The sequence below is a fragment of the Apodemus sylvaticus genome, chromosome 2 (genome assembly GCF_947179515.1).
Source record: "Apodemus sylvaticus chromosome 2, mApoSyl1.1, whole genome shotgun sequence".
NCBI classification, from domain to species: Eukaryota; Metazoa; Chordata; class Mammalia; order Rodentia; family Muridae; genus Apodemus; species Apodemus sylvaticus.
This window is the reverse complement of record NC_067473.1, coordinates 117,018,454-117,045,445: the sequence shown is the minus strand read 5'-3', so window position 1 is coordinate 117,045,445 and position 26,992 is coordinate 117,018,454. Positions and strand designations below refer to the sequence as shown.

Sequence of the window (26,992 nt, the reverse complement as noted above, 5' to 3'; positions counted from 1 at the left end):
TTACTAGTCACGACACAAAGGAGATGAAGACCACAGTAAAGCCCTGTGACTCATGGTTTTATCCAGAACAATAACAAGAATGGAAAAGGCTGTAGAATAATCAGATCTTTGTCCACTGCTAGTAACCTTGCACACAATGGTGCAGCTACAGTAAAAACAGGATAGTTTTCAAAAAAATAAACAAGTTCTCAATTACAGCCCACCACTTGTGTTTCTGGGTATATGCCAAAGAATCAGACTTAAATATTTATTCTCCAAGCTTGTAGCAGCACTGCTCAAGTAGCTGGAGGGTGTGAGCCTTAACCATTAACAGGACAAACATCGGAAGTAATGCTCACGAAGCAATCAGCCATCCTTAAACAGGAAAGCCCACCAACGACCCCATGATGTGAGTTAAGTGCACCACAAAAGGACAGCAATCCTGCCTGCACTCATGCCCAGAACAGAAAAGGTTTTCAGGATAGAAAATAAGCTGGTGGTGCCAGTTCTGGGGAGGAGAAGTGAAGCCTTGCTGCCTGGTGGGAATGGCGTCTGTGGGGAAGGTGGACGTGCTTGGATGGGTGTGGCGACACCATTGCCAAGAAGTCACGTGAGAAGTGTCATGTGCCAGAGGTGAAAGGTCACTGAAGCTCTTATTTGGTTTTGGGTTTTGTGTGCTTGTTTTTGAGGCAGGGTTCCTTTGTGGCTATCCTGAAACTCACTCTGTAGACCAGGCTGGCCCAGAACTCAGAGCTCTGCCTGCCTCTGCCTCCCAAGCTCTATGATTAAAGGTGTGCGCCACCACTGCCTGGTTTTGAAGTTATATTTGTATGATAGAATAGCACAAATTAGAGATCTGAATGGTGTTGATATAAATTTTGAAAATACCTTTAAAATACTTTATAAAGGATTCACCTTATGTGGGGGCACATTACTGTAATCCCATCACTCTGCAGTTGGAGGCAAGAAGATCTTGGGTCAAGGCCAGTCTGAGCTACATGAGACCTGTTCCTAAAATCCAAGCACTAGGGCTGTAGCTGTAGTAGCAGGTCTGCCTTGCACATGCAGAGCCGAGCCTGGCCTCAGTCCACAGGAAAGAAGACTTGCAGGGCACAGCGAGAGAGGGGGCCTAGTTTGCATTAGTCTTCACCTTGAGAATTGTATTTTTTTTTTAATTCTAGATTGCGCTTGGCTTCTTTTGACAGTAGTGGGAAACTTATATGCAGTAGAGCAACTGGCTACCAAATACTGACGCTTGAAAAAGACCAGGTATGTGTGCTTCTGTGCATCCTCTATACTGCATCTCATGTGTGTTTGCAGTCTCTGAAGCTCTTACGTGAAACTGACATTGAAATGACAATATTTGATGTGAAGATTTGTTAAATTTTTTCACAGGGAAGGTGAGAATACCATGATCACCTCTGCAGAGCCTACCTGATCTGTACTGTAGATCTGTTGTCCTTGAACCAAAAATGTGAAACCCAAAGTGCTGTATTAAAATTTGAATATCACAGGGAGAGTACTATCATAAAATTCAATAGATATTTTCAATAACTATTACATAGAATTACCTTGACTCTGTTTGTATGAATGTATGTATAAAATACAAATGAATCTGTGTTTATAATTAAGAGACTCTAAAGTCTAGAAAAATACAAAATCTGACACTCTGGTCTCAAGCTTTTCAGATGAGGGCCATTCTATCTCCTGAAACACAGAATGGGACCACAGAAACAAAAAGATTAGCTGTGGTGGGGGGGGAGTTGGTTGTAAGGGAATAATTAACTTTAAATATCATCTTCACAAAGCTGTGCAGGCTTTTTTTTTTTTAAGAATTATTTATTTTATGTATGTGAATACACTGCAGCTATCTTCAGACACACCAGAAGAGGGCATCAGATTCCATTACAGATGGTTGTGAGCCACCATGTGGTTTCTGGGATTTGAACTCAGGACCTCCAGAAGAACAGTCAGTGCTCCAATCTACTGAGCCATCTCTCCAGTCCCCTGTGCAGGCTTTTTCTATCCTGTACATGGGAGTGTGTATTCACTACTCACTGCAGAGATCCTGAAGATGCCTGACCACCTGGCAGTGCTCCTGAACTGGAAGGGTGTTTTCTGAAAGCACGTTAGCTCTGTAGATGAGAGACACCGTAATAGTCTCCATATTGTCTCTGAAGTCACTTGTCTTCATATGCGTGCATAGAACATGAAATGTTAGGATGAGGAGGTGAACGCTTCTCAGAAATGAAAAGTAGAATGTGTAGTGGGGAGGAAGGGGCTTTTTTTTAAAAGCCGACCACATTTGAAACGGTGTCCTGTGTCAGCAAAGGTTTAGGGCCTGTTCCTCAGATTGAGGAGCCTGCGCTGAGGGAATGTGGAGAACCAATAGCTGTGACCTCACAAGCCCTCGGAAGCCTCTCAGCACAGGTCCCGCAGTGTGAAAGGGGACAGCTCAGGGCAGTGCTTGGCTTGTGAGAGAGGCCCTGACCCACAGGAGTAGGTGTGGCAGGTAGTACAGGAGAATGTCCCTTTCAACGGATATGGATTGATGTCCTTCAAATCCCCGTCGTACTACAATGAAATTCCCTGTTAGCTGTGGGACTACTGGAACTTCATAACCAACAGCCACAGCTCAAAGCAGCTGGAAAGCTAAGAGACCCCAGGCCAAGTTCATCATACTTAACCCGTTTTAGTCACGTAACACTTCTGTGCCTGCTGTATGCTGAGTAGAATTTCCATGGCAGAGGGAATCCATACTAGCCTGTGTTGGTGTAGCCCAGTATGAGGACCTCTGGCATGACCCCAGCACATGGTGGTGCTGAGAGAGAAGCCCTAATCCAGGTTGTAGGCTTGAGAATGGGGTAATGACTGACAGCTTAGGAGAAGCCTTCACTCAGGTTCCAGGAAAGCTGTGCTGAAGAGGTGGGCGTGTGAAGCCTCTGGTGAGCAAGGGCTGCGGTCACTAGACCTGGGAGGAGGGAATTGGAGAGAGTCCAGTGCAGTAGAGCTGGTGCGGTGGGTGGCAGGGAAGGCCGAAGGCTTTTGGTTGGTCAGTTATGGTATTTATTTTCTATGTGTTACTGGTGTTTATACTAGAAAAATAGAAATACCATAATTTAATTAATTTATCTTTACTGGGTAAAGATCACCTCAGTGTTCTTTACTATAAGAAATAAACACATATCCATGCATATTTTTCTATTATGTATTTGTATGTTTCTTCGTTTTAGTCCAGTGTGGCTCTAACTGCTCACTCTCCTGTCCTAGCCTTCTGATTACTGTTATAACAAGTGTGTACCAGTACTCCTGGTGGCGTGTGCATGTTCTGATGGCCAGATTGCAGCTCCCTGCGGTCCATCCAATAGAGTACTGCATATGTCTCATTTCTTACAGATGTGGAAAGTGAATTCAGGAACGGGAGCGGTGCACCTGCAGAGGGCACCCACGTGTGGCGGCTCACAGCTGCCTGTAACTCAGGTCCTGGGGGATCAAGTGCATGACTCAGGCACACATAAGCTTTCATTTGTTTGATTTCTGCTATGATTGGATTTCTGTTTGCTGTCTGACTTCCTCTGTAACTTGATGACCTACACTGTTTCAGCAACATATGTCGTGTGTTGACAGTCCTCAGTCTTCAAGATGGTCTGCGCCTCTTTCTCAGTGATTTCTTCTTTTGGAATGATTCTTGTTCAGACTAGGACTATGTAATAGGCCCGGAAGTGGTGGCGCACACCTTTAATCCCAGCACTTGGGAGGCAGAGGCAGGCAGATTTCTGAGTTCCAGGCCAGCCTGGTCTACAGAGTGAGTTCCAGGACAGCCAAAGCTATACAGAGAAACCCTGTCTCGAAAAACAAAAACAAACTAAAAAAAAAAAAAAATCAAAAACAAAAGGACTGTGTAATAGTCATCTGTATTTTTTTCTGCTCCCTTTATGACTTAATTTTTTATGTTAGATGATGTTTCTTTATAAGAGGATATATCTTTGGTTTCATTCTAAAACTGTGACAGTGTCTCACTATATAGTCCTGGCTGTCTACAAATTCACTGTATGTGATGTAATGAACAGCTGGCCTGTCAGATGTGGGCTAGATAGCCTGGTGAGATAGACGCTCAGGAGCAAGGCTGTCAAGTCAAGGCCAGGAGCAAGAGTGCAGGCCGCCGGTCACCCCTGCTTACCCCTGAAGGCTCCAGTGGGGCTTCGATGGGCCCGAGGCTGAACTCAGCTATGAGGCAGCAGAGACACTGTGCACAGCAGACTGTGTGGGCCCTCCATCTGGAAAAGGCCCTGCAGTAGAAGACCTGTGTGTGCTGTGGCCATGCAAGGTTTCCACAGCTTCACTTCCACTGTGGGCCAGGAGGGGTACATGCATGGTGACATGCAGGTGTTTCAGTGGAGGCATATGGTGTGGCATTGAAAGTCTGAGGATCCTGGAAGCCTTCTAGTGCATTAGGGATTGGAGACTGGGGATTATTGCAGCTACTCAAACGTTGGTGTGTTTATTTGGTTTCAGTCAGTGTCCATAATGGCTTCCTCTCTTCTCTGCAGTTAGCCCTTTGCTGGGTTAGGCCTTTAAGGCCAGTTTTAACTGCGCTTAGACATCTGACATCTGGATTTCCTCAGAACCTTTGGTTTGGTTTGGTTGGTTTGTTTGTTTTTGGTCAGTGCACAATTGTGGTTTTTTTTCTTTATCATCAGTATGCATGGCTTCAAAGATTGTTACTAAGTTTAGTAAATGTACCTACATTTAGGTTGCTGGGACAGGTTTTGCCCAAGGCAAGGTGATTCAGATGTGTGCTGACATTCCTATTGGCAGCACTGTTTTCCCAGCTGCCACGGTGACAGGGTTCCAGTTTTACTCCTGAGATTGTCTTGAATACCACCTTACCTTTCGGGTGGAGTATAGAGAAATCGTGGGCTATATTTGAATAAAACATCTATACCTTTATCAAAATATTTGCGCTTACAAAGAGTACAAAAGTTGTATTCTTTACTGGGTGGTGGTGCATGTTTTTAATCCCAGCACTTGGGAGGCAGAGGCAGGCGGATCTCTGAGTTCCTGGCCAGCCTGGTCTACAGAGCAAGTTCCAGGACAGCCAGGGCTACACAGAGAAACCCTGTCTCAAAAAGCAAACAAAACCAAGCTATTTCCTTTAAGCTTACTTTGGTCACTCATGTATTCTAACTTTAGCTGATCTTCATGGGAATTAGTGCTTCAGACTCTAATTAAACAGAGCTTACAGTATTCTGCAGAATGTATGTCATAAGTGATGCTTCCAGTGAGTGAGATGTTCCCAAGGAATAGGAGATCGGAATGTTCATTTCAGCGTTGAGTCCTTGAAGGACTTCCTGTAGCCCTGGTGACGGATCTATGAGGTCCACAGACATAGAAAGCATTAGTGGTGGTTCCCTTGTGGCTCCACAGAGGATGTAGCTGAGCCTAGAATGGTTTTGGTTTTGCTTTTGCTTTTGCTTTGTTTGAAGGGGGGTTGTTTGTTTGTTTGTTTGTTTGTTTTTGAGACAGGGTTTCTCTGTGTAGTCCTGGCTGTCCTGGAACTCTCTGTAGACCAGGCTGGCCTCAAACTCAGAAACCCACCTGCCTCTGCCTCCCAAGTGCAGGGATTAAAGGCGTGCGCCACCACTGCCCGGCAGAATGTTTTTATATAATATACTATGTGCTGCATTCTAGGCATGATAGGACTTTAAATAAGGGCAGGAGCTGTGCTAGGTGATGACAGCAATAACTCATCAGTGGCTTTAACTTAATGACCTACTTCACGTCCAAGGTGACTAACAGTGCCCAGCCTTAGGAACTGTGGAACGCTGAAGATGTCCTCACCCTCATTACTGGAGTCTTAGACACTGAAATCAAGCAAGCAGTTCACTGTGCACAGGGGCTTAGCACTCTGCCTCTACTCTGCTTTCTGACCTGTGGCCCCGCCTCTTTTCACTGTATGCTCATACAGTATGCAGGAACTAGATAATCTTAGAAGAATGGAAATAGCTGCCTGTTGAGGAGGAGCTGGCTCTGTCAGCTTCAATCCTCAGTGCCATCCTGTGATCCAGGAGCTAAACAAGGAGGAAGGTGCAGGTAACAGGCTCATGCAAACACCTAATGGGCTGGAGTCTACACTTACGGCAGCTTCCTCTAGCTCATCTTACTCAACAGCTCAACTTACTGTCATCTAATGTTGCTGTCTAGTTGTCATTAAACTTACTAATGTATTTGCCTTATAGGAGCAAGTGGTGATGAACTTGGACAGCAGACTTCTGATCTTCCCTCTATATATCTGCTGTAACTTCTTGTATATATCACCAGAAAAAAGAACTGAGAGTAATCGTCACCCAGAAAACCCAGGACACTGAGGCATTCATCGGTGGCCAGCTTTAACTTAATGACCTACTGCATTCACGTTCAAGGTGACTAACAGTGACCGGCCTTATGAACTGTGGGACGCTGAAGATGTCCTCGCCCTCATTACATTTCTATGCACATATGAAAAAGTATTTTAAAACTAAGGAAGCATCTGTCAAACCATGTATGTTAAAAGGATATCAACTCTTGCTTTAATTTAGTAGCAGTAGAAATTGCTGTAGGTAAATTTCTCATTTCTTTGCAACAAAATATAGATTTAATTTTGAGCTTGAATTTTGATCCTATCTAATGTTAGTGAACTTATTCATCTGTAAGTGTGTTCCTGTTTTGTTAAGAGAATGCTAAGGACGTAGTTTGAGTGGCCAATCATAAATGCTCTTTCAATTGGTGCCTTTAAAGCTGTCCTCTCATTTTTTCAGTCACCCGGTTAAGTCTTCTGTTTAGTTGAAAGCCTTTCCAATCTCTGCTTCTTTTTGACCATCAGATCCTTTCTCATGGTTTGGGAGACTAAGCTTAGGAATTGGTTTTTTGTTTTGTTTACTTTTTTCTTTTTTATTCTAAATGTAAGCATTTTCATATTTTTTTTAAACTTTAACTTTCCTACAATTTTAAATGACAAGAATCAGCTTTAGGACTTGAAATAAACTTGAATAAGGGAAATCAGTTGGATTCCGAGGATATTCCTTCGCCTTACATGCGTGGTCTTGTCTGGTATTCTGTGTACTCTTATGTTATGAATTATTTATGTACAGACACATCTTCAAACATTTTCATATTCTCTGATAGTTGGAATTTATGTTCAAATTTTAGTTGGGAATCTTGTTTCCTACTTAAGCTCAGGACTTTATAACCTCTGAACTGAGTGCCTTTGAGTCACATACACAAATAGATTCCATGGTGAATGTACAGGAGGAGCTGGGAACAAAACCTTCATGTTAAAGCAGCTTATTTTTGTCAAGAATAAGATGTATGCTCATCATGATTTGTATGTGTTGGTTCCTTGTGTTTACTGCTATTGGAAATAGCCTTGGTCATTGTCCTCCAGTCAGAGTAAGTGCTTTTGTGGTTGATGTATGTTTTTAGTATTTTTTTAAATTGGAATCATTTTTATGTATCTGTTCAAATAATAAATGCTCATTTGGAAAAGGAATATGCTCCTGTTTAAAGTGAACTTAAAAAGCTTATTGAAATTCGTTTTTTGGTTTTTGGTTTTTTTTCAAGATGGGGTTTCAAGATAGCTTTGACTGTCCTGGATCCCACTCTGTAGATCAGGCTGGCTTTGAACTCACAGAGATCCACCTGTCTCTACCTCCCAAGTGCTGGAATTAAAGGGGTATGCCACTACCACATGGCTGAAAGTAGGATTTTTTTTTCTTGAAGTTCAACTTTTTTTCCAAGTAATTGATCCTTTGTGTTTGTTTTGTTTTAAAGCAAGATTTTATTACAGTCTAGGAGGAAAAAAAAAAAAAACAGCCAGGCTGGAAAACTGAATCAGTGGCTTCTGGGGAGGAGCTAGAAAAGGGAGAGAAGCCTTGCTCTGAGTTAGGTCCCAAGGCAGGCAGGCCCAGCTGTGGAAGGCTGCAGGACAGACTGCCTGCGTCCGTCGGTGGTAGAGCTGGCAGGCCTCCAATTTGGCTGGTAGGAAAACAAGATGTAGAAAAGAAAGGGTTCGGCTGGGCTCTTATTCTCTAGCACACAGTACCTGCTCCCACCTGTTTTTAGCTTCGAATGGTTTGAATGGTGGCTTTTCTCACCTGGCAGTCAGTGACAGGTTCACAAATTAACGTATCTTTCAGAATTCCACTGCTGTGAATGCCTTCTCCCTTCTAGAATTGTAATATGGAGATTTCTAAGGCAGTGGTTGGGTCAGTGAGAGGCTAATTCTGACTGCACACCTGGCTGTGATTATCTCTTTCCAGCTGCTGCTTTCTTTCAGAAACATAAGAGATCCTTTAGTCTTTATAATTAAGGGAAAAAAAAACCAGATAAAGCACACGTCTGTAATCCCAGCACCCAACAGGCTGAGACAGGAGAATCTCAAGACTGTGGACAGCCTGGGCTGCATTGCAAGACCCTACTGTAAAACATCATCACCAAAAAACAAAACAACAACAAAAATTGTACTCAAATATATTTTTACAACTCTTGGAAATTAAAGCGTAAATATATCAACAACAAAGACGACCTACTTGCTTTCACTTAGGTCACTGGTCAGGGTGAAGTCCGTGGTTCCTATTGGTTAGTGCTCTCCTGGTCACTCAGCTTACAAAGTGTCAGCAGAGTCAGGCATCATGTGGGGACTGTGTACTTGTCAGCCCCTCCACATAGCCTCTGCCAAGTTCTGTGTGAGCTGTGCTTTTAGTAAATGTTAAAGCTAGAGAGCTAGCCACCCACAATCATTTCTTTGTCTAATTAATCAGTTAAGAAGAGAATATATTGTAGTTTTGTGGGGTTTTTAGAATTACTTATTTATGTATATGAGTACACTGTCACTGTCTTCAGACACCCCAGAAGAGAGGGCATTGGATCCCATTACAGATGGTTGTGAGCCACCATGTGGTTGCTGGGAATTGAACTCAGGCTCTCTGGAAGAGCAGTCAAGTGTTCTTAACTGCTGAGCCATCTCTCCAGCCCCCATATTGTAGTTTCATATTGAATTATTTCAGAGGGACATGGACACATGTGCACACATGCGTGTACACACACACACACACACTTCCTGTCCTTTCTAAGGTTTTGCCTTGAACCTTGGCAAGATGGTAAGCAAATAAAAGCAGCTGTGGCCACCAACTTTTGGGGTTGCAGTTTCTCCGCATGGGCTCTCACTATGTAGTCCAAGCTGGCCTCAAACTCAGAATCTTTGTGTCTTCGCTTCCCAGTGTCTGTGCCTCCCAAGTGCTGAGGTTACACACTGCCCTCTGCTCAGTACACACCGGAAATGTATTCCCTTATGCGTTAAAGGTGGCAAGTGTGAAGTGTGAGGGGCGATTAAGCCCTTTGTGAACCCGTATAGCTGTTGTCTTTTGTAGCTGTCACACCACATGATGCACTCGGGGCCCTCGATACCAGAACCTCCATGGCTTTTCATTGTAAGTTACCCAGTTATATACTCTGCTATTACACTCAACAGACTGCCACACTTACCCAGACGCCCATACATGTCCTTATCTCTGGGGGGTTTTCTTTAATTAGTTTCTCTATATTACCACAATAAAATTGTCCTTGGAAAAAACCCAAATCTACTTCTCCCCCACTGCTAAAACTTTGCAGAGGCTCCACATGTGCCCCCGGGTCACCCTAGGTCTCACCTCCATATTCCTCCCTCACCCCTTGCTCCGACCCTTCAGGGTGCAGACACCCCACCCCACCCCATCCCCAGCTCACATTTCCCCTGTTCTCTGGCTGGTTCTACTCACATCCTTTCCTTCTGGAAGCTCTTTTGTGTGACTGTCGCGCTTCTGTGTGCCGTCCCACTGTCCTATCCCTGTGGCTACACTTCCATAATCCTTTCTGTGTCTATCCTCTCACGCCTACAAGCCTCTCAGACGTATGTACCTTTGCTAGATAGGTATGCAATACATGTGACTAGAGTGACTCACTGTGATGTCGTATTTTCTGATGTTTCCGTACCTCATGCCTTGCGGAGAGGCCAGCCGCCTTGAAACTCAGTGCCAGGGCACCAGTGGACTCCCTTCCCATGTGCGTCTTACCCAGAGCAGCCAGCACAGACCTACTTCCCCAGCCATGCCTTTTAATTTTTTTAAAGGCTGATACATGTGTATCAATGTTTTCCCTGCACATGTGCATGTGTGCATGTCCATGCACCTAATGTTGGTGTTGGGCATTGGATCGTGTGTGTGTGTGTGTGTGTGTGTGTGTGTGTGTGTGTGTGTGTGTGTGTTGGGCATTGGATCTCCTAGAATGGAATCAGGGATGATTGTGAACCACTGTGTGGGTGACTGGGAACTGACTCCCAGTCCTCTGAAAGAACAAGTGCTCCTAATTGCTCAGCCATCAGGCCAGCCCTGTTGTCACTTTAAGCCTAGTGTCAAGTCAGGCCAGTGTTCCCTGCTCATGGCCTAGGTATTAGATGACACAGATCACGCCTCCCAGGGCCTGCTCTGACAATTGAAAAACCTGCTGTCTGTCCCTTGACTTTTGGAAGTGTGTTGCTTGTCACCTTGACTTAGAATCACCATGGAAACTAGTTTCAGGATATCTCTTTGTGGGGGATTATGTCTGTATGAGGTTGGAGTGTGAGGTGACCTATCCTAAATATAGGTAGTACTATTCTGTGACTCAGGGTCTTGGACTGTACAAAAAGGAGGAAGGCTGAACCTACAGCCCCTGTAACCAGCTTCCTCCAGTCTGTAGCCAGCCAGGTCCTGTTGCTATGCCTTACCCGCCCAGTGGAACTGTGAGCCAAAACAAAGCCAGCCTCCTGTAAGTTGCTTGTGCTAAGCATGTCGGTCCCAGCAGCAAACAACAACAAACAACAAATACAGACATGAGCTGAGCAAAGATTCTGCCAGAGTCTAGCTTGGCGGACCCCGGTGGTTTACAGGGGTTACCTGCAGGAACATGGGTGATAGCTCATGAAAGTTCTTCATCCGTGGGGCCCCCTGCACAACTCCTAGCCAACACTCAGACTGAGGAGACTGCCTCCAGTTCAAAGCCAGCCTGTTCTCCATACTCAGTTCCACATCAGCCTGGGCGACAGAGTGAAGACAGAAAATACCCAGTTAAAAAAAATCATAACTCACTGCAATTCAGTATCATAGCTGCTGCTGAGACTGGGCTGCTTCTCTGGCAGAGCCAACACTGCAACCCAAAAGGAATGGGAAGGAACCAGGCCAGCCAGACAGCAAGCAGTGGCTCACGGGGCAGCAGCCAGGATCCAGAGTTCTCACCTGACATTCTATGAAACAACCTTACTTTGGACTTCCCAGCCTACAAAGCTGTAAGAAACAAATTTCTGTTTATAAGCCACCTTTCACGAGCCTGGACAGTCGAGGATGGCCTGTGTTATCCCCCCAAGAGGCCACATTTGCCTTCTGCGTTTAGATCTGCAATCTGTCCTGAGGTTCTGTGCCGTGGGCAAGGGGTAGGTCAATACTCAACAAATCTTCGATAAATTTTAACAATTGCTTTTCTACATTTGATTAATAGGGTTATATAGTTTTTCTTTCCCCTGTTTTTCTTTCTTTTTTTTTTTTTTTTTTAAAGATTTATTTATTTATTATATGTAAGTACACTGTAGCTGTCTTCAGACACCAGAAGAGGGTGTCAGATCTTTTTACAGATGGTTGTAAGCCACCATGTGGGTGCTGGGATTTGAACTCATGACCTTTGGAAAAGCAGTTGGTGCTCTTACCCACTGAGCCATCTCTCCAGCCCCTCCCCTGTTTTTCTGATGAATTAAACTGAAGTTTATTGGTTTGGTTTAGGTTTGTTTTGTTTTTTGGGAGGGGTTGTTATTATTTTTTGTTTTTAGGTTTTTTTTTTTTTTTTGGTTTTTTGGATTTGGTTTTTTCGAGACAGGGTTTCTCTGTATAGCCCTGGCTGTCCTGGAACTCACTCTGTAGACCAGGCTGGCCTCGACCTCAGAAATCTGCCTGCCTCGGCCTCCCTGAGTGCTGGGATTACAGGCTAGGTTTGGTTTTTTTTTTTTTTTTTTTTTTTTTTTTTTTTTTTTTTTTTTAGTTGACTCTGTTGGTATTCTTTTTTTTTTTATTCGATATAATTTATTTACATTTCAAATGATTTCCCTTTTCTAGCCCCCCCACTCCCCGAAAGTCCCGTAAGCCCCCTTCTCTTCCCCTGTCCTCCCACCCACCCCTTCCCACTTCCCCGTTCTGGTTTTGCCGAATACTGTTTCACTGAGTCTTTCCAGAACCAGGGGCGGTTTTTTTTTTAAGATGGAAAAAGACAGCTGTCTGCAGCTCACGGTGTCTACCCTGCTCCGCACTGCACGGCTTCCCTGGGGTGCTGATGGGACCTTCTGTCCTGCTCCACACTACACAGGCTTCCCTGGGGTGCTGATGGGACTGGTTTCCTGACACTGGTATAGTAAGTTACCACAGACATATTGGCCTAAAACAACGGAATTTTAGTCCCTCACAGTTCAAGAGGCCAAAAGTCCAGAAGCGGCTCCAATGGCCGAGACCAGGGTGTCAGGCAGCTCTGCTCCCTGCAGCTCTCCGTGAAGAATCCACTCCGTGCCTCTGGCAGTTTCTGCTGCTATCATTCTGGTGTTGGCCTCTCTGCCTCTGGAGACTCAGGACCTGCTCCCCATACCAACCTTCCTCTACCTTTCTGCAGATCTTCGAGGCAGCACTTAGGACCCTCCTGGGTTACTGAGGACAGCCGCCTCATCTGTACATCCTTCCTTCCCACAGGCTCAGAAGACAAGGACCTGGCATGTCTGGTGGTCTGTTTCCTGATGAAACCATTCTTTTTCCATCTCAGAACTCTGTCCCTGTGAATTCTGACACTGGGCTCCAGCAGTGGTTTCATACTTGAGACCATTCTACTGTAATTTGGCTTCCTTTCAGAATTCCCTCTGTTTAAGCCATCATGTCCCCTGGGGCCATCCTTAGTTTCTGTAGAACTAGCTCCTGGATGCCTGTAATTCATAAATCCCTTCCCTGTCTTTATTTGTGATCTTTTCCCCAGGTCTTGTGTTCTGTCTGCATTTAGCCAAATGCCTGCCCCAGATATCTTCTTGGATGTTCATCATATTTCTTCTGATCTCTCTCTCCTCTCCCAATCCCCCCCTCTATTTCTCTCTCTCTCTCTCTCTCTCTCTCTCTCTCTCTCTCTCTCTCTGTGTGTGTGTGTGTGTGTGTGTGTGTGTGTGTGTGTGTGTGTGTGTAGGGTCTGTTTTAAAACAGGTTAACAGGTACCCATGCTCATACTTGATTCCAAACTTGGTGTGTATGAGTTTGAAACAAATCTTACTATGTGTCTTTCAGTTGGCCTCACCGTTGGTGTGTAGACAGGATGGTCTGGGCCTTGTAGAGGCCCGCTTGTTACTACCTGAGTGCAGGCTGGAAATCATCTGTCATCATGCCTGACTTGTGTTTCATCGTACTGGTTTTTTTTTTGGGGGGGGGGGGGTTTGGTTTTTTTAAGATTCATTTATTTCTTATATGTAAGCACACTGTAGCTGTCTTCAGAAACACCAGAAGAGGGCATCAGATCCCATTACAGATGGTTGTGAGCCATGTGGTTGCTGGGAATTGAACTCAGGACCTTCCAAGAGCAGTCAGTGCTCTTAACCGCTGAGCTATCTCTCCAGCCCCATTTTCATTGTACTTTCTTTTCTTTTCTTTCTTTTTTTTTTTTTTTTTTTTTTTTTTGGTTTTTGAGACAGGGTTTCTCTGTGTAGCCCTGGCTGTCCTGGAACTCACTCTGTAGACCAGGCTGGCCTCAAACTCAGAAATCCACCTGCCTCTGCCTCCCACGTGCTGGGATTAAAAGCGTGCGCCACCACCGCCTGGCTTCATTGTACTTAATAGTTTAACTATCAAAATAGAATTTGGGTTTCCCCAGAAGCTGATGTGTAATCAGGTTCTCAGAGTGGGATAAATGTACACAGCAGGAGCTCTATTAAATTAATACAGTGGCCCTTAGGGGCAAGAGAGTGTCCCATGTTACTCCTTGGCACAAGAGCCCTCAAATAATAAAGGAAGCACCCTTCCGTTGTCTTCTGTGTGTCTTCCATGTGGACACCATCATGGCATAAATGTTGCAAACAGACAAGCCCTTCCTTTCTCAGTAAGCATTGCCCCAAGGTAGGTGTGAGTATACATTACCTGGTGAGATGGCTAAGCCGGCAGAGGTGCTTGGAACCATGCCTGTACGCGCCCATGTGTGTGTGTGTGTGTGTGTGTGTGTGTGTGTGTGTGTGAACAAAGCTGTATTCATGTGACAGTGAAATAACACATAGCACAGTGGGTAGTCTCAACTTTCAGGGACAGTATTCCCAGAAACCCTCCTGGAAGATCAAATCAGGCTGAGTGGCCTTTTTCCCCTCTGTAACACACTGGGCACTATCCACACTGAAAACCCCCCACCGTCTGCTTCCATGATGAAGACAGCAAGCCTCTTGGCCGCCATCCTTCCCGTCCCCCCAATGCTGCACAAGTACAGTATCCAACATTCAGCAGGCATTCACAAATGTCTGGTAAACTAACTTCATCGTACTTCTCAACCACTTCTGAAAATTTGAAGAGACTGCGCCACGTGTTTTCATTACATAAGCCCCAAGCCCTGGCAAGGGGGAAAAAGCGGAGGGCGGATGTCTCTGATCGCCCACAGACCACCCCAGGTTGCTTTGCTCTCACACCTCTAACAGAGTGCTCTGGCATCATCAGAGTCCCCTCTTGCACTGTGGACAGTGACTTCAGCTGTCCGCGGTGTCCTAAGTGACAGGAGATTCCTAATTCTCTTCCACAGTTTGACACACATTATGCCATGATCTCAAAAATTTGGAAGTCAGGCCTCATGGTGGAAATCCTAGTTTAGTTGGGCTCAGGTATAATAGAGGCTGTACAAAAATGTATTTAATTGTATTTTATTATTATTTATATGTTGACTAGTAGACCAAGTGTTTTCAAACTAAAACTCTAGGCTCCTCTCCCTCTTCCCAAGTTTTTGGTCTAAAAGCCAGGCCTCAGCTGTTGCCAGTGAAAGGCCAGCAAGAACTTTAGTTCCATCAGCGGAGGCCGCACACAGCCTTTCCCATTCACAGTATACATGTGTCACTGCAAAAAGCCCCATCCTTTTGAGAACAAGGGAGCCTTTCCCCTTATTTTTTGTGCCTCCTAAAGCCTTCATTTTGAAGGTTATGGCAACATTTGGAAGTAGGATGAGCATTTTACAAAAGACAGTAGTTGGGGCTGAAGAGATGGGAGAACGCAGTGGGTAAGAGCATTCGCTGCTCATTTTCTCAGTGCCTACTGTCAGGAGGGTCCAAATGGCCAGTTATGTGGAATACAAACCCTCTTCTAGGCTCTAGGGTCACCCACATACATACAAAAATAAAACAAGCTTTCTCAAACCGCCATAGTAGTTTAGGGTACAATCTCAGTGCTGTAATTTGTGAAAATATAAAGCCGACTTAAGAATTACATGCAAAAGTCAAAAAGCAGCTCATGCTGATTAGAAGTCATGTGACCTGACATTATAATGCACTCTTTTAATGCCAGCGCTAGGGAGGCAGAGGCAGGCGGACCTCTGAGTTTGAGGCCAGCCTGGTCTACAGAGTAAGTTTCGGGACAGCCAGCGCGACATAGAAAAACTTGTCTCAAAAATCACAACAAAAAAGAATTACTGTGATGTATTTTATACGTGTGGAGAAACGCTGCGGAAACAGAGAACTGTGCTGGATGGAGCGATACACAGGTGAGTTCTCTCGGAGAACAAAGAAGTAAATCGCGATAAGAAGAAAAGAGAAATCCTAACTTGAAGATGCGGAATCGGCCACCAATTCTTCCAGGAACTTGAGGCCCTGGGGCGACATCCGGGGCAAGATTTAAGTTTGCTGGAGCAGCCGGTACCCTCGCAACACGCCCTGCTAGTTTCCAGTCGGCCAGCAAAATCAACTTCCGGCTGCCCCGGAAGTTGTGGGGTCGTTTCCGGGGCGGTCGGAGGAGGAGGTGTAGGAGGAGGAGGACTCCGATGGGTCGAAGTCGTAGCCGCTCCCCGCGTAGGGGTGAGTCCAGAAAATCTCGCGGCTCGGACGGTGACAGGTGCTACCCACGTCCTCAGCCTCAAGGGACCCGGAGAGTGCGGGACGGGGCGAGGCCGGGGCCTGCTCTCCTCAGCCCCGCCCTGAATTAGAGTTCCACAGTCCCTTAGCTTAGCTTCTGGGGGACCGTGCATAAACCATAAATCAGCCTGCCTTTCTCAAGTCCAATTCCCGTAATCATCGTGGGTAACTTTATCTTGAAGAATTGGTGTGAGAATTAACGTCACCCTCCATAACATTCAGCATGTGGTTGCCTTGGCTCACAAATGCTTACTCAGTTAGTGCCTGCCTAGGTCATTAGTTGGAAGTGTTTAGTGTTTGAGACCGTATATCCTAATGTCTTCTGTACCCCAGTCCCTGAGAGTACAGGACTGAGGCCGTGTAAGGTGGGACTTTGGGGCGAACCCAGAGGATTTCTGCACCCTTAGAATTAGTCTCTAGATGTTTAGACCAAGGCTCACCTTCAACTGGCGTATACTCAATTCTTACTAGGCAACTGGGGCCTCAGGCAAATTGAGCCTTTGAAGTGCTGTAAATTTTTCAAGACATTGGATTTCCTTTGGGGAAATACCTATTTTGTAGCCTTATGCATTGCTGTGACCAGTTTACTAATTGGCACAAGGCGTGGTAGATTGAACAAGTGGTGAGGGGACCACCCTCATACAAAGCCATACTTTCAAAAAAACACAGAACTTTGTGTTAAAAATATGGTTCTGCTTGAAAAGATAATCTAATTGGATATTAAGCTATTGTATAAACCGTCAAAATATGGGTGGTTTTTAAATATACTACATTATTTGACTTTAAAGTAATTTAAGTGATGTTATATGTTGTAGTGTTAGTAGGTTTGTGTGTGTGTGTGGTCAAGAGAACTGAACCTAGTGCCTCACAGAAACAAGGCAAGTGCTCTGTTCCTAGCAGTCCCCTCGCCCTGTGTTCTCCACCCACACAGGGTCTCACCATGACAGAGGTTGGCCTTGAATGGTGACCTTTTCTGTCTCCACTTCCCCACTATGCACAAGAATTACTTCTTGTTTGTTTATTTTTACTTATTTATTAATATTTATTTATTTATTTATTTGAGACAGGTTTTCTCTTTGTAGCCCAGGCTGTCCTGGAACTCAACTCTGTAGACCAGCCTGGCATCAAACTCAGAAATCCGCCTGCCTCTGCAACTAAAGGCATGCACCAGCACTGTCCAGCTGTTTGTTTATTTTTTAAGACAGGGTTTCTCTGTCACTTAGCTGTCTCTGTTCTGGAGTTCATGGACTGGCCTTGAACTCATAGAGAAGGGCCTGCCTCGTCCCTGAGTACTATGCTCAGCTGACTTTTTTTTTTTAACTGTTCATTGTGACTACTAGAAGTGGCTTGCACCAACTAACCATTAGCTCTCCTACTTTTGTGTCTGTTAGAACGTAGGCGGTCCCGGTCCACATCTCGGGATCGAGAAAGAAGACGACGAGAAAGGTCCAGGTCCAGGGAGAGAGATCGCAGAAGGAGCCGCTCAAGATCTCCACACCGGAGACGCTCCAGGTGAGTGGAGACAGAAAATAAAGCAAAAAAAGGAAAACCCAGAAGCTTGACTACAAGGGTGCAGAGAACAGAGGGCCCAGGAGAGGCCCTTGACTTCATCTTTATCACTTAGGAGGGGACTCTGGTTTCAGAGAATGGCCAAGTGTAATCCCACAGTGCTGTAGAGCTGGCCTTGTTCATGGCAGCTGGCTGCCACCGTGTTCACGGCACGGTGTCAGAGCACAGTCTTTCAGAGATGTTCATCCTATATTGTGTGTGTGCGTGTTTAGCCTTCATGTATGTCTGTACCTGGTGCATCAGAAACAAGTTCCAGAGCAATGGGAGCTGTGTTCTAGGTCCCGGAGCCTCCATGCCCTCCAGAAGAGCTCTAACCACCGAGCTGGAGGGAGTTTTCTGTAAGAGCAACAAGGAATGATGAGTGAAATCCCCTTAGAACAGTATTTGGTAGAGTAAGAAATTTAAGTATGTGCTCAACAACAGGTGACCCATAGGGAGGTAGGGACTCCTCAGGGAGATCAGTAGCCGTTTAGAAGGATATTTGTTAGAATTTGTGTGTGTGTGTGTGTGTTCATTTTTAAATTTTTTATTGCATTTGAAGGTGTGCAGGTGTGCATGTGAATGTCAGGACAACTTGAGACTCACTTTTCTCCTTTCACTGCATGGGTCCTGGTCCTTGGAATCAGCTCAGGTTGTCCGGCACTTTTACCTCTGGAGCCATCTCACTGGGCCTGTTACAAACTTTCTTTTAAAATGTTTTTAATGTGTGTGTGTGTGTGTGTGTGTGTGTGTGTGTGTGTACATGCACATATGCACACCTACATAAGTTTTACATGTATCACAAACATGTCTGTCAGTGCCTATGGAGGCGAGAGGGTGTCAGATTCCAGGAACTGCAGTTGTTGGTGACTGGGAACCAAACCTGGGTCTTCTGCAAACGCAGTCCTATTCATCTCTAGGTCTAGCTCACCTTAGAAACTTCATGTTTTTAGATCTCACAAAACTTTTCTAGACTTAGTCATATTGATAACTTTTGGATAAAAGTTTTTCTTCCAACCATCGGAGAGCCCAGGTGGAACCTTCCTATGTCTGCTCTAGAGGGTGGATGCTGGTCTCTGTAGCCTGGCTTTGTCTGTCTTCAAGCCTGTCACAAGCTCATGGAAGACTGCACAGATCAACAGAATCCCTTGCATGTATGTCTCTGACATCTTTACTTCCTAACATTAGGTCTCCGAGGCGGCACAGATCCACATCTCCCTCTCCTTCTCGGCTGAAAGAACGAAGAGATGAGGAAAAGAAAGAAACGAAAGAAATAAAGAACAAAGAGCGTCAGGTCACTGGTAATGTTGCTGGATAAGCTGGGTAATTGTTTAGATCATTTCAGTCATGTTAAAAGTTTAATTTTGAAGCCAGGCAGCGGTGGCACACACCTTTAATCCCAGACTTAGGAGCCAGAGGCAGGCAGATCTCTGAGTTTCAAGGTCAGCCTGGTCTACAAAGTGAGTTCTAAGACAGGGCTACACAGAGAAACCTTGTCTGGAAAAAAAAAGTGTAATTGTGAACATGTAAATATTACCCTTTTATAGGGTTCATTGTGTATGATCTTGAGATTTTATTTTAATTTACAGTAGTGAATTATAGTGTATGTGTTGGTTTTGATTTAGCAAAGATTTAAAAACATGAAAAATTTGTATTTGGGAATATCTTCAAAACTTGATGGTGTCGCATCTGATGTTAAAGGCTCTGTGGAGACCACAGGGTGGACACTCTGGCATGGCAAAGTTGATAGGAAATTTTCTTGTTAGAGTCACCTTTTATTTGTTCTTTGCTGGTGAGGTGAAATGTATACAAGTTTGTAGCTATTCTTTTCATTTGTACAGATGTGTGTCTCTGTTCATCCAAATATATAATGATAAGAGTTCAAAACTTGTTTACTTTTACAGAGGAAGATCTGGAGGGTAAAACAGAGGAAGAAATAGAAATGATGAAATTAATGGGATTTGCCTCTTTTGACTCCACAAAAGTAAGTAAACCAAGGAGCAGTTACACGTTTTAGGCTGACTCTGCCCCCACACCTGTCCTGGTTTTCTGTATTCTTTTGCTGTCACTAATAACTTCTTTAACAGGCACAACTTATTTTGTTGTACAGTCCTTGAGAGGGTGTAAACACAGGCAGAGGAAGCACTAATGCGGCATTCAGGGAATGCCCAGCACAGAAAATGCCAGGCTTTAAGGGCATGTAGCGGCGAGGGCCTTTCAGGTAGGAGGATCCAGGGTGCATGGTGGGCCCGATGGTGTCTGCCTGAGGCTAGCTGTGCTGGGACTTAGGGGCAGACTCAGCATTTCTGGGCCCTTTCTAGTCATCTTAGGGGTTAGAGCCTAGAGATATTCAGTTTCGTTGTTTTCTCTGACTCTTACTGTAGACACCTGAGTGTTGGGATTAAGAAGCAAGGATTTTGGTCAACTTACTTACTTTCTTTCTTTCTTTCTTTCTTTCTTTCTTTCTTTCTTTCTTTCTTTCTTTCTTTCCTTTTTTCTTTCTTTCTTTATTTACAAGATAGCACTTAGCCCAGGTCAACTTTATTTACTTGTTTATTTGTTTGTTTGTTTGTTTACAAGATAGCACTTAGCCCAGGCTGGCCTCAGACTTGTTCCATAGTTGAGGAAGACCTTGAGCTTTGATTTCCTTACCTCTGAATCCCAAATGATGAGATTTGCATACAGGCACCATTGTGCCCAGTTTATGTGGTGCTAGGGATTGAACCTGAGGCTTTGCAAATGCTACATAAGTGCTCTGCCATGAGAGGTAAAATCTCAAAGCAAAAGCAAGGATTTTAAATAGGAATGACGTGAAACTGTGCTGCAGGAAGATGACCATGGGGACGCTATGGAGGACAGATGAGAGTGGTAGAGGGCAGGGAGGGCAGCTTAGCTGTAAGGCTTTCTTGTTGATTCCTGGGACAGTCTGGAGCACATTTAAGAGTGCCCAGACTCTGTTGAGAGGGACAGAAGAAGTAAGGGCCAGCTCTCCTTCCCTTTCTTCAGGGTATAAATAGGGGGCATCGAGGGGCAGTTTTCTGTTACCCCTCTCCCCTGGCCTTGCCCTGCCTGCCCGTCTTCTCCTCCCCACGTTAGTCCCATTTGACTTTCCTGTCACGTGCGTTCTACTGACTTCTTTTCCCTCTTCTTCCCAAAGATCTCCCACTTTTTTTAAAAAAAGATTTATGATTTATTTATTATTATATATAAATGCACTGTAGCTGTCTTCAGACAGACCAGTAGAGGGCTTCAGCTCTCATTACAGATGGTTGTGAGCCACCATGTGGTTGCTGGGATTTTAACTCAGGACCTTCTGGAGAGCAGTCAGTATTCTTAACCACTGAGCCATCTCACCAGCCCATCTCTCCCACTTTTATGATCCCATTTCTAGTTTCATGACCTATCCACTCCCCAATACATGTATATGCATATGCATACATAAAAAAATTAAAATTTAGGATTTGCATTTTAATAATAATTTCAAGTTTCATTCTTTGTTTTGTTTTGTTTTTTGTTTTTCGAGACAGGGTTTCTTTGTGTAGCTGTCCTGGCTGTCCTGGAACTTACTCTGTAGACCAGGCTAGCCTCAAACTCCGAAATCTGCCTGCCTCTGCCTCCCAAGTGCTGGAGGCAAGTGATTACTGGCGTGCACCACCACGCCCAGCTTCATTCATTTTCTTATAAAAGACTTGATTTGGGGTTTGTTTGTTTGTTTGTTTGTTTGTTTTGGATATTTCGGTTTGGGTTGGGTTGGGTTTTTTTGTGTTTGTTTTTATTTTGTTTTGGTTTTGGTCTTTCAAGGCAGGCTTTCTTTGGCTGTCCTGGTCCTGGAACTACCTCTGTAGATCCGGCTAGCCTCAAACTCATAGAGATCCACCTGCCCCTGCCTCCTGGGTGCTGGGATTAAAGGCAAGTGCTACCACTGCCTCCTTGATTTTGTTTTTCATGGCTGCATATAATTCCATTGTGTATGTTTACCACATTGTCCTTTCCATCTGTCTCTTAATGGACGTCTGGGCTGGTTCTGTTTGCTAGCTATGGTGAGTAGCATAGGAGTAGACATGGATGAGTTAGTATCTCTGATGCGAGGACTGGAAAACATTGCCAAGGCAGAAGTGGTATTGCTTTTCGTTGTTTGGAAGCCTCCATACCAACTTTCACAGTTCCAGTTTACACTCTTACCAGCAATGTGGAAGGGTTTCCTTTGTCCATATCCTTGCCAGTGTTCATTTTTGTTTGTTTTGGTTTTTTTTTTAAGATGATTTGGTTTTTTTTTTTTTCTTTGACTGTTATGAGCGACTTGCCTGTGGGTGCCTGCTGCCTGAGGACGCTAACCGGCCATACTAGATCCCTGAGACTGAACCACAGGCTGTTGGGACTTGCCTTGTGTGCACTCAGAACCACACCTGGGCCCTCTAGAAGAGGAGGAAGTGCTCCTAACTGCTGAGCCATCTCTCCAGCCTGTCATTTTCTTTTGATAATAGCTATTCTGACTAGGATAAGATAACACTTCAGGAGTTTGTTCTGTATGGAAGTTTTCCTGGAAACGTCAATGACAATAGAAGTAGAAAAGAAGTCCAATATGGGGCTTAGGAGGTGGTTCAGTTCTTGATGTGCTGACTGTGCAAGGGTAAGGACCCGGGTTTGGATCCCCAGCACTGACACAAAACAAAACAAAACAAAACATAGCAGGTTCTGAGGCACACATCTAAGATCTCAGCAGCGGAGCAAGGGCAAACACAAATGGATAGGGCGATAGATGCCTGGATCGTGCTGGCAGTCACTGACGAGATCGCTCATCTCAAGTAAGGGAGAGAGCTAGTGAGATGGCTCAGTGGTGTGTACGTGTGAACAACATACAGAAGATAAATGTGAAAACATTTAAAAGATGGAGGGCAACTGAGGAAGACTCCCAACATAGAGCTCTGGTCTCTGCATAAGTGCACACACATGTTCATGCACACTTGCATGAGCATACCTGCTTTAACATGCACATGAGCACGTACACACACACAGTTCCATACACAAGAAGGAAGAAAGAAAATTAATTGCAAATATTTATCTTAGCTTCCATTTCAAATGTGTGGGCTCAGCTGTACACAGTTCTGTGATCAGAATCCCTGGTTTTATCCAAATGCAGATGTTCAGTTATGTGCCACACAGATAAATCACATTGCTAATTCGGGAGGGCTGGGCATGCCAGCATGTTTTATTGCATTGGTTAGTGGCATATTAAGCTGATGTTTTTGTAAACTTTTGCAAATACAGTGGCCTAGGGCCTGAGAATACAACCTCCATCAAGAAACTAGCTGCAGCCTCAAGCCACATTTGGTGGCACATACCTATAATCCTAGCACTTGGGCAGAGGAAATCCGGAAGCTCAGGTAATCCTCAGTTACATTCTGAGGCTGGCCTGGGCTGCTAAAGTCCATCTGAAAGCTAACATACATGCAAAAAGCAGCAGCCTGCAGTTTTAGGAGAAAGCACAGTATTGCAGGATAACACATGTGGTGTTTGAAGGAAGGCACAGTTGACATTGATACTATTCAGGAATTAGAAAAGGTATGCTGCTGTCAGCAACCGGATCATTTGGATTAAACCTTGACCAGTGGACGGCACCCAGATAGCTAAGGACTGGATAGGGACAGGGAAGGTAATTCAGACAGAGGAACAGCATGGGGCAAGTGGCTGCATAGAATCTGGACCACAGTAAGAAGAGAAGATATACATTTGGAAAGCCAACAGCACCAGCTTAGCTTCTGCCGCCAAGTTCCTGATTTAAATGTTAGAGTCAATCTCTGTGCAAGAGATGGGAATTACACATACAGAAAATTGTTCCAGCTTGATTTTAGAACATTATGAGCCAAGGTTAAAGTGTGTGTAAATGAGAATTCAATCTCATTTCAAAAGAGTGTTTGAAGGAAGTTCTGCTTCTGTGCCTTGCACATCACATGAAGACCGAATGCTTGGACTGGAGAGATAGATGGCTCACAGGTAAGAGCACTGACTGCTCTTCCAGAGAACCTGTGTTCAATTCCCAGAAACCATATGGTGGCTCGCAACCATCTGTAATGGAATCCAATGCCCTCTTCTGGTGTGTCTGAAGACAGATACAGTGTACTCATAAAAATAAAATAAATGAATAAATCTTAAAAAAAAAAAAAAAAAGAAAGAGAAGGAAGGAAGGAAAAGAAAACTGCATGCTTACTGGTTTTGTTTTGTGGTGCTGAGGACTTCGAATGTGAGGTGGGCGCCCTGCCACTGAGTGCCCCCCAGCTCCAAAGTTCATACTTAGGTATGAACAGAGTTGTAACACTTGAAAGTCCATGGGCTGTCCTCTGGGGCTGACCATCTCTCTTTCATTGGGCCTTTTCCTGGAATGACTTTTGCCACCCACGATGTACCTGCTAGATCTCCTATGAGCCAGGTATTTAATATGGCTGTCTTGTTTCTCTCCAGGGGAAGAAGGTAGACGGCTCTGTAAATGCCTATGCCATCAACGTGTCTCAGAAGAGGAAGTACAGGTATGCTTGCTCCCTAGGCTACATGCTTGTGCAGAGAAAAGAATGTTATTACAGGATTGTTGTACTTAGGGAAGGCTGAAGTTCTCCACAGTTTGCGCATGCCTGCTTGCTACCTCACTTGGTTATCCCCTACATCTCATCTTTTTAGACCGACAGACAAAGATACACATGACCCAGTCCTTGGGCCTCTGTTGCCCAGATGTTGGGATTATAAACATCTGCCACCAAGATTGGCTCCTATGAAATACACTGTCTTGGTTGTTTGTATTCTGATGTAGTAAAATGTCCTTCCAATTTACATATTAGCCACTAGCTCTGCCCATTATGCCATGAGGTGGGGTCTGTGAACCTGAAGCTTGTAATTCCGACTGGACTGATCAGCGAGCTCTCGTCCCATTGCCAGGGAGGGGCTTTGCAACCACGCCCAGACTTTTACATTCCTCATGCTTGAGGCCACTCTTACCCGCTGAACCATTATCTCCTTGGCTCTGTTTTTTGAGAACAGGGTCTCTATCTATCCCAGGCTGGGCTTGAACTCACAATTTTTGCACCTCCACCCCTACAGTGCTGGTGATTCTAGGCACACACCATCATCACACAGAAAATATTGCCATTTGAAAAGGTGCTGCTAGTTTGAATTCTTGAAGTATGTTTTTATTATACTTTTAAAATGAGTCCAAAGTTTTAATAATGCTTTTCTCTTTTTATCCTAGGCAGTACATGAATCGAAAAGGCGGATTCAACAGGCCTCTGGATTTTATTGCATGACACTTAAGGTGTTGGATTGAGGATTCCCCCCTCGTCTGGGTCAGAGAGTATTTTATATTTTGTATTTAATACACATCAAAACAGGATCTTGATTCTTCCTTCTTATAAAGTAAGAAAGTCTTATTTATGACACCTGGTTTACTAACTTTTCGAGGCAGTGTCCCTGGGATGGCCACCAGCCCATTTGACTGTCCTTGTTCCCTTGAAACTGTGTGTGCTTTCTTCTTGGATGCTTGCTAGGTGATCTTAAAAACCAAAAGTAAATTACATACATTTCCCCAATAAAACAATGTTTCTACCCATTTTATATTTATTTGGCAAATATCTTTATTACTCTATTAAAGAGTCTCTAGATAATTTCTTTTTCTACACATAGACTGATTTGAGACAGGGTCTTGTTATGTAGCCCAGACTAGCATTGAAATTGGGACATGCCACCTGACTCTAGCTCTGTGTTGCTGGGATACCAATATGTCCCCGTGCCAGTTTAGATGAGATATCTTGATTCTTGGTAGTTTAAAAACTGAAAGAATGGAAAATGTATAGCTTTGGATTTTTGTATATTCTTCATTTCACCCCAAAATATCATTTACTATGTTCAGTAACAAAAGCCATACATGTTTGCTATAAAACTGATTTAGGAGAACCAGACAGCAAAAGAAAAGCCCAACTCCCCTGTAAGATACAGCAGGAACAGCTTATGTGTGTCTTTTCAGGCTCTGTGGACATAGATTTCTTATCCCACCCATGAGAGAATAAGTAAAATGTCCATACAGCCCTCCCCTAACCCTTGCCTCATTTACTAAGGTTTGTTTGTTTGTTTGTTTCAGAACAGGGTTTCTCTGTGTATCTCTGGCTGTCCTGAAACTCACTCTGTTGACTAGGCTAGCCTCAAACTCAGATCCACCTGCCTCTTCCTACCAAGTACTGGGTTAGGGTTAGGAGTTAACCCTTTTATCCCAAAAGGCCTGTGCTACTACTGCCTGGCTTTACCATGAAAAATTTTATGCTCATGTTGTTATTTAGAGATGTGGCATCATGTGGCTTTTTAGTTGTACCATAATGGATCAACCTTCTTGGATGTCTTGATACCTAGTGAGGAGTTACATGTCCACTCAGGGACAACCCGTAAGTGCATAAACAGTTTTTTTTTGTATGTGTCAGCCTCAGAGGGAAATTGGCTGTGCCGCTGCTCTTAGCAAAGTCTTCACTGGGAGCGTGGGTGAGCCCCTCTATTGTATTGCAGGTGGAATGTGGTTTAGTATAGCCCCCATTAATGCTGACATTCAAATTATTTCTAATCTTTTGGAATTTTAAACAGTCCTATAATTATTTTTATCTCATGATTCTGTATTATTTTGACTGTCTTTAATGTCCTTGTTAGGTTTTTTGGTTAGCATATATAGTGATGGGTCTTGATGGGCATTTTCAGGGTCTGTAGCATTCTGCTTTAGTTTTCATTCCCTCTCCCCATCTTTGCCTCCTCCTGCTGGTCTCCCTCTGCTTTCATATGATGGACATTCCAGTGCCTTCTCCTCTTCTTCCCGCTACTCTCTCCAGATTTCTTTCTCTCCTTTTATACATTCATGACCCCACTCACATGTGTCTAAACATGTACTGAAATTTAAGTCTAGATTTCACATGGAATATTCAGGTTGCTTATTTCACTTAGCATAATGATCTCCATTTCCCTTTGGTTAGATTTTTAAATCTAAGAGAAAATAGGGAGGGAGGATTATGTTTAGGACCTTTTCCTCTAACGGGTTGCTCTCTTCCAGGGGCACACTTTGTGTCAGACCTTCTAAGAATCTGTGTGTTGGCATGCCCGGGGCTTTGCCCTTTGACTTGCTACCTCCCACATGTCTCCCACATGGCCTTGAATATGCATGCCAGGCATCCATAATCTGAAGCCTTGATTGTGCCTGCAGCATCAGGCACCTCAAATGTGAGAGCCCCTGCTTCCTTCCTGCACTCTCTCCTGAGGCTTCCCCATTTTAGTAGACAACTGTTTCGTTTACTC

General features: G+C 44.4%; 2 protein-coding genes across 3 annotated transcripts in view; both read left to right on the top strand.

Moving 5' to 3' along the window:
- Nucleotides 1-7,507, top strand: part of Gmcl1 (germ cell-less 1, spermatogenesis associated) — a 40,678-nt gene extending 33,171 nt beyond the window's left edge. The window contains exons 13-14 of the mRNA XM_052174222.1: nucleotides 1,161-1,248; nucleotides 6,219-7,507. Of these exons, the coding sequence (XP_052030182.1) occupies nucleotides 1,161-1,248; nucleotides 6,219-6,347 (217 nt within the window). The 3' untranslated portion in view covers nucleotides 6,348-7,507. The remainder of the gene's footprint in view (nucleotides 1-1,160; nucleotides 1,249-6,218) is intronic.
- Nucleotides 7,508-15,594: 8,087 nt separating this feature from the next.
- On the top strand, nucleotides 15,595-25,279 carry Snrnp27 (small nuclear ribonucleoprotein U4/U6.U5 subunit 27). 2 transcript variants are annotated; one of them, XM_052174229.1, is made up of 6 exons: nucleotides 15,595-15,765; nucleotides 17,524-17,644; nucleotides 18,869-18,981; nucleotides 19,585-19,664; nucleotides 24,140-24,204; nucleotides 24,918-25,279. In XM_052174229.1, exons 1-6 carry the CDS (start codon nucleotides 15,699-15,701, stop codon nucleotides 24,970-24,972), a joined length of 501 nt encoding a protein of 166 aa, XP_052030189.1. In that variant the 5' UTR covers nucleotides 15,595-15,698; the 3' UTR covers nucleotides 24,973-25,279. The 2 variants fall into 2 exon arrangements, with proteins under 2 accessions (XP_052030189.1, XP_052030191.1); XM_052174231.1 differs by lacking the exon at nucleotides 15,595-15,765 and adding an exon at nucleotides 15,985-16,075.
- The last annotated feature ends 1,713 nt before the right edge of the window (nucleotides 25,280-26,992 follow it).